At 42.9% G+C, this 7699-nt stretch overlaps 1 protein-coding gene across 1 annotated transcript in view; it reads left to right on the forward strand.

The window, feature by feature from the left end:
- Positions 1-202: 202 nt before the first annotated feature.
- CAPN9 (calpain 9) overlaps positions 203-7699 on the forward strand; it is a gene marked incomplete at its 5' end in the record, with an annotated part of 22647 nt that continues 15150 nt past the window's right edge. Inside the window, 7 exons of the mRNA XM_010137883.1 lie at positions 203-272; positions 735-853; positions 1466-1599; positions 2222-2390; positions 3948-4031; positions 4274-4359; positions 5857-5934. Coding sequence (XP_010136185.1) covers positions 203-272; positions 735-853; positions 1466-1599; positions 2222-2390; positions 3948-4031; positions 4274-4359; positions 5857-5934 — 740 coding nt within the window. The remainder of the gene's footprint in view (positions 273-734; positions 854-1465; positions 1600-2221; positions 2391-3947; positions 4032-4273; positions 4360-5856; positions 5935-7699) is intronic.

The following is a 7699-nucleotide window of genomic DNA, read 5'->3' on the forward strand; positions in this document are numbered from 1 at the left end:
CAACGAGGGCGGCATCGTCAGCAAAAAGCTCTAGATTGTAATTAATTAGCAATGATTCCCCACCCAGTTTTTTGTGGTGGGTACTCTGCTGCAGGATACTATAGCTCATGTGGCACACACCATGCTGCATGACTGGGCTCAGAGTGATGGTGATACTTTGCCGGCATGTTCTAATATCTGTGTCTCTCTCCCACTCTTGCAGGACATTGTCAAAGACCCCAAGTTCATTGTTGGAGGAGCCACAAGAACTGACATTTGCCAAGGGGATCTTGGTGAGTGATTCCATCTGCATGGACACATTCATGCCTGAGTCCACCCTATGAGGAGCAGCAGGTATATCCTCATACATGAGGGAATGTCGTCCCTCCTGAACTGGTCGGAGCAGTGAAGCTGGAGGTACCTCTCATGCTCACCTTGCCCACAGCCACCTCTTTGGTAGCACCCTCCCGTCTGTGCCAGGGACCATTCTGGTGCAGAGGGATTCAAGATCAGGGAAAGATCTCCATATGACTACTGTGAGCCCCAGGGAGCCTTTTGTCTACCAGCAACTCCAAACTGCAGCACAGTCTGCCCTGGCCAGGCAGGGACATGCTTCCTGGGGTCACACGGGCTGTCTTTTAGATTTCAAGAGAGGTGGCATCTAACTGCTGTACATCTTCTCTGGCCCCTGTACCACCTTCTTCCCCTCTCGAAGAAAAGAAAATAAAGGGTTTTCCCCCCTTCCCAATTCGCAGGTGACTGCTGGCTGTTAGCAGCCATAGCTTCTCTCACACTGAATGAAAAAACACTAGCAAGAGTGGTGCCACTGGATCAAAACTTTGGGACAGATTATGCTGGAATATTTCATTTCCAGGTAAGATGACTATCTGGCACACCATGAACACATTTCTGTTATCACGTGTCTCGTCTGTTTTGCAGTGGGATTGCCGGTTGCTGCAAAGGAGACATACAAAAAAAGGAACTGTTGAGTTCAGTCTGTTGTTTGTGTTTTGAAAAACAGCCTGGAGGTCTACATCAGCCTTCCACAGGCATGCACATAGCCGCTTCTGCTCTGTGAAGAGATACATGGCTTTAGAAATCACTTCACACTTTTCTGGGCACACAGACCCCTCTTAGGATATAAGGTCTTAATGGAGTTGGTCCAGGGTCTGTAATACATGTATGTCTCAAAGATGTCTTGAATCATGTGGTGACCTCTTGTGTAACTTCACAAGTGATGTTATCTAGGCAAGGAGCTAAAGTACCACTCTCCGCTTTTAGTCTTAGTCTTTTCTTAAGATAGGTTAAACCTTCCTTCACAGCAGCCTAACATGGTATAGTGGGAACAGATTTTTTACACATGACTTCTAATCATGGCTCTGATTGATTGTCACTAACTTACAATTAGAAGTGCTTCGACATCAGAGTCCTATGCTCAAGGAATTACACGCTGTCAGCAAACTCATGGTCCATCCTTTCTAAATAGTTTTGGCAGCACAATGAGTGGCTGGATGTTGTGATTGATGACCGACTACCCACCTTCAAAGGCCGTTTGGTTTTCCTGCACTCAGCTGAACACAATGAATTTTGGAGTGCCTTACTAGAGAAAGCCTATGCCAAGTAAGTCACGCTGCACATAGGTAATTCACTATGTGTATGTACATTATTCATAGTTTTTATGCAGTTTATTCTCAAATGAACAGCTTCTATCCAGTATTTTTTGATGGTGGTGGTGGTGGGTTTTGCATATGCTGCTGTATTGATCTAAAGACGTTATATCTAGCATTTGTGTGCTGGTCCAGCTTCCAGAACATCATTGGGTACAGCCCTAGCTGATAGCAGAGTTGGATAGATAGAGCTGATAGATAGAGTTGGATCAAAGTCTGAATCCTGCCATCTGTGTCCCTGCTGAGACCTCAACTGATGGGTCTGGCTAACTCGGCATTTTTAAGTGATTTGACAGGCAGCAAGCCGCTGACAGACAGTAATCTTCAGTCCTTGCACTAAAGAAAGAAAAGCCAGAGGCTTTAACGATATGGAGAAATGAATGACTTAAAAAAGGAATTAATAAGGAAAGCAGAATGACCCCAATACTCCTCCTATATATCCTGGGTACATTCTGGGGTACTGGTTTTTACTTCAGTGCCATTGCTGCAATTTTACACCCATGTGAGAAAGCTCTCAAACATTGTTCTCTTCAAAGTTTTGAAAGTGCGTCTCACGGTCAGCATGTGTTTTCCAGATTGAATGGCAGCTATGAGGCTCTGAAAGGAGGCAGTACAATAGAAGCCATGGAGGATTTCACTGGGGGTGTAGGAGAAATGTATGAAGTTAAAAAGGCTCCTGACAATTTCCATGAAACCCTAGAGAAAGCTCTGAAAAGATGCTCTATGGTGGGATGCTCTATTGATGTAAGTAAGAAATGGGGTCTGATTTTCTCAGTTTTGTTTTGCATTTTCTATGTTAAAAAAAACCCCTACTTTTTAAAGACTGGTTAAATGAATGACAAATAGACGGATATGCACTGAAGTGTACAAATAATAGCTATGAACTGATAGAGAAGTACTGTTAACATAGTCCTTAGTGTAGTTGTTTAAAAGAAAAAAAAAATCGTCACTTTGCAGCTGGTGATGGCCACTTTATTTAAGGCAACAATGACATGAGTATGAGCACTCAGTGAGAATGAACTTTATTTCCTGATTTATTTAGTCATTTTTAGTATTAAAATTGGCCACAACTTTTCAAGGACTTATTGGTTCCGGAAACCAAAATTTGGTGATTTTTAAGCTCTGATTTCTGTAGCAACGCCTGTGGGAACCTGGGGACACAAGACCATTTTCAGCAACAGTGTGTTTGTTTGTAAACAGAGGCCAGGGTTTAGGGTATGTCACATTTATCCTTCCAGAGACTAAAACCTCCAGCTTTCCCAGAGAAAAGGCTGCTGGTGGGTAGCACCTGGACAGGTTACTTACACTGCTCTGGGTCTGACCCGGGGCAAAAGGAACCATTCATGTGTCCTTGCCTTTCTGGTGAAAAATGCCTGAGTTGATCAACAGCAAGATAGAAAGCCCTGTTGGTGTTCCTTGCTGACCCTGCACAGTGGGAAAGACAGGTCAGAAGTAAAAGTGTGCCAGGTTTCTCTAGCAAAATGAGCAGCTGGAGAAAAAGGTTTCAGAACAAATATAAAATCCCACCAAGCACAACATGTTTCATTTCCCTTTTGGGCACTTATAAAAAAGGCAAAGGAAGTGCCTGGTCTGGGGGAGAAGGGGCTTTTGTTCACCTTCTGCCCAAGAGCCTCATCATGAACATTTGACCAGGCTGAGGGAGATCTGTTGTCTCAAACCCATTGCCTGACTGACTGAAAAGAGGGCTTTTCCACGAGCTCTCTCTTTTACTCAAGACTGTGACCTCGACTTTGGGATTCAGTGTTTTCTGGTTCGAGTTTCCCTTTCTCTCCTGATGAAGCTTTGCTGCTCGTAAAGATTAATTAAATACTTATTGAACTAGAGAAGGTGTGATACTCAGCTGACTGATGGGACCCTTTGCTGCCATTACTACTCCATCCATGTCTTTTCACAAGAAATGAGACTGTATCAACACCCGATCTCAGTCTGGGAGCAACATTCCCCATCCCTTAGCTGACACAAACTACATTTGAATGGGAGTTAAGATTGAGATCCTGGAAATGTAGATGATGTTGATGCAAAATTGCAGGGGTGGAGAAGGTATTTCAGTCTGGAACTACCTTATTTTCCCTCTGAGTGAACAATGCTAAAAAAATGTAAAAATCCTTTCCTTTCCTCATTGCGCTATCACTGTCTGCATCGAGCAGACAGACAAGTTCCCGGTTCATAGTACTGGTTAGCCACTGTCCTCCCACCTGACGCTTGGAAGGGACCAGGCAGCACCACTCGAGATCTCGCTCTGAAGAGAGAAATTCACAGTTTTTCCCTCCCGTATTTCAGATCAGCAGTGCTGCCGAGACAGAAGCCAAAACTCCCTTTGGCCTTATAAAGGGCCATGCTTACTCTGTGACTGGCATTGATGAGGTATGTTCAGCAGTGTGGGGGCAAAGAGAGACCTGGGGAAAAGATAAAGGAGTGTCCCCTGACCTCGGGTGACAGGGGGAGTTTTCCTGGGGGAGTTATCTAAATTCCCATCTATCTTTCCCTCCAATATGTCCAGTAGCAGTCTGAACTGTTTGCCCAGCTTGACCAGCCTCAGCACACTGGAGACATCCTGCTCCCTAGCTACTCATACTTGGTATTTTCTCTACTTCTTTCTTCCCCAGGTGAGCTATCGGGGCCGGCAAGTGCAGCTCATAAGGATAAGGAACCCCTGGGGACAGGTCGAGTGGAACGGCCCTTGGAGTGACAAGTGCGTGTGCTGTCCCATACACTCTGGCTTGCAAAGGCCAAATCCCAGCTGCTGCTCCACAGCTAGCTTTCTGCAGCCCCAGCTATTCCACAGAAAATTAAATCAAGAGTTGCACATGCATAACAGTATTACTGCCATACTAATATGTCACCCTCATAACTTTCAAAGCTGCTCAATTATGGGGACACTTTCAAGGCTGTTTAGCCCCCAAAACCTACCATTAACAAAAATCATGCATTAATAGAAATGGGATAAGTTAATTTTAAGACACTTCCAATTGGAAACATTATACATTCGGAGTGATTTTTTTGCCTGTTTTTTGCAAGCCTGTTGCTGTAGTACTTGTAACACAACATCCATACCTTATTCTACTGCAGAGAAGCTGGAAACTGATATTGTATTGCCCCCTGTAAGTAGCTTACGAGTCTCTAGTTGAATTTACTCTTCTGGGTTTCTAAATAAGTCAGGAATAGGCAGGAACCTTACAGGTTATATATAACCATTAAATGAGACGCTTTCCATGTGGTACCCCCCAAAGTTGTGAAAGGATGAAAAACCACAACAGGATTGGTCTGAAAATCAGTCTGGTTTTACTACCAAAGGTAAACAAACTGCAAATAACACAAAAGAAAATAATAATGTCTATAGTCCTTAAATCTCAAAAAACCAAAGGGGTTAAGATCAGGACAAGTATCTGGCAATTCATGCTGCTTATTGAAAAGGCTGTCTTTGCAAAGCGGAGTTCTGATTCTGCATGTGGGAGGTATTCTGGAGCTTAAGATGCAGAGCAGTGTGCAGATCAGTACAGGAATCTATTAACATTTTGCAGTGGTTGCTGGAATTAAAAACCTCAACACAAGGTGCCTGGTACTCCCTGTTAATTATGGCAGATTGGAAATGTATTACCAGTGTATTACTAGTTCTTACAAAAAGTTTTTTCAGGTTTTTGTTTGCTTTTGACCTGTTGTTTTGACCAGTTGTAGAGGTGAATGAAATGGAAGCTAAGGCTTTACTGAAACCCCAGTTCCTCCAGCAAATCTCTCTGTACAGGGGAAGAAGCCTACTCAGTTCCCACTGACTCATCTGGCCCTAAATTACTGACAAACCTAAAAGAGGAGGTGGTGCTACAGATGGATAACAGATTCAAGGAGGGGTGTGACTTACCGAAATCTTGAGTTTTACCATTAGCACTAGTACACCCATCCCCAAAACCTGACAACAGTCCCAACTCTGAGAGCAGGCAATAACTCATGCAGGACCATCCTGGAGCAGCTTTGGGGTCTTTGGCCTGTCCTGCTTCCAACTACATTAGTTGGGTGTCTGTGATCACAAGCGACATCAGGATACAGGAAATCTTTTAAATGCTTCAGTGTTTGTGTGAGCCGCCCAAGTAAAACACATTTGGATGAACAGCCTCCTGTTGTGCTCAGTCGTTCTGAGACAGAGAAAATTAATTCCTATGTGCCCATAGTAAAGCTTGGGTTTGCTTTCTTGCAGCTCTCCCGAGTGGCGTTCCGTCAGCCCATCAGAGCAGAGACGCCTATCTCAGGCAGCACTGGATGATGGAGAGTTCTGGTAAGCCGCATATTTTTAAAGTCTGTGACTGTAGTTAGAAATCAAGGCGTAAGTGGCCAAAATGAGCAATGAGGAAGACGTCTCTGTGTGAAAAAATGCTTAGTTTCTGCCTAAGAGAGGGCAGGTAGAATGCTCACTTGGTTTTCTGTATGGTTCATGTACCCCATGTTTATTTTAATAACAAAAAGCATTTTAAAAGTCAGCTTAGTTAATGGCATTAACATATTTCAAATACTGTTTTTCTCCCATGAATGTAACACCCTTTAAATCCTTCCCATGAACGAAGACAGGTTCTGCAGAAGGGAACACTCCATTGCACTGTACCGCCTACGAAATGCCTTCAGGGTTGATACTGGACGTACACTGGAAGGGAAGGGAGTCTTGAAAAGCAATACTATTTGTTACAGAAAGTAGAAGAACCAAGATATGTGTGAAATGATGAAAAATTTTAAGAAAAGAGGAAATGAGATGAAATGGAAAAAAACCATGGTGGAAATTGCTTTTGAAGTGTGAAGTGTTTTTCATGCCAAATTCACAATCTCAGACAGAGCAGATGGCTGACTTGCACATAATCCCCACTCTATATCAACCATGCTGTGCACTACTCGCAACGTGTCTGGTCGCATTTTCTAGGGCCAGATTCTCATCTCTTTTACACAGAGGTAATTCTAGAGAGGTATGCAGTGGGGCTATTCCAGATTTGTCCTCCAAATTAAACCAAAGTTCACCTTTTGGCCTGAAAAGTGATTTGAGATAGACAATGCAGCACATTAAGTCACATAAAATGACTTATCCCAAACTCTGATCGTTCTGGAGGGAAGTAGATATGGTGGCTGATCTAATACTGAAGTATTTTTACATAAGATATTTTGAGTTATTTTGCTATTGTCATTACAAATGCAATAGGGCATTTCCAGTTTTTCCTGAAAAAGCTTTTGGGGGATTTGTTTTGGGTTTTTTGGTTTGTTTTTTTTTTTTTTTGTTTAGTTGTTTGTTTTGTTGGGTTGGGGTTTTTTTTGGTTTTGTTTTGTTTTGTTTGGTTGGTGGTTTTTTGTCTGTTTTTGTTCTGGCTGCAGCTGGACTTTATGGGGTGAATGAAAAGGAGGCAAAGACTTTATCTGGAACCAAAGTAACTCCAGGAAGTCTCTCAATACAGGGCATGGCTTAAATGCTGACTGTATAATGGAGATACAAGTGTGCAAGCAGGCATCACAGAAGCAATGAAATTCATGAAAAAGTTGCCTGCCCAACAGAGCTAAGCTCATATCTAAGGAAGTTCTCAGAAGGCCAATAAAAATTAATGAAGTTGAGCATACCCAGAAAAATGTTTGCCTTCCTTATCCAGCATCTTGGCCATTCAGAGCAGAAACAAAAGCCATTGGGACTGAAATTTCTGCTAAAGGGTTTAAGTGGACAAAAATCATATGCAGAAGATAACAAATACTTCTAAAACCAGTCAGGCAAGTTTAATACCAGCTAAATCCTCCACCCAGTTAATCAGATTTAATTTTTCTAATGCCTTTTGACTTCTGTGTGTTTCTTTAAAGAGTGTTTGCTTCTTTGCCTCCTCTAAGCCCCACCTTGATGGTTTCCTCATCAGGCTTCACATACAGACCTTGCATGATCAATAACTTTGTGTATCCCTAAAAACATTAAAATGATCACACGAGGAAAGAGATGAACATAACTGCTTCACTCCAGCTTTCAGTTTGCTCCTACTGTGGTTCTTGCTGATGCGGTTTAGCTGAGGATGTGGCGGGTGAGC

The sequence above is a fragment of the Buceros rhinoceros genome, unplaced genomic scaffold (genome assembly GCF_000710305.1).
Source record: "Buceros rhinoceros silvestris isolate BGI_N320 unplaced genomic scaffold, ASM71030v1 scaffold1866, whole genome shotgun sequence".
NCBI lineage: Eukaryota > Metazoa > Chordata > Aves > Bucerotiformes > Bucerotidae > Buceros > Buceros rhinoceros.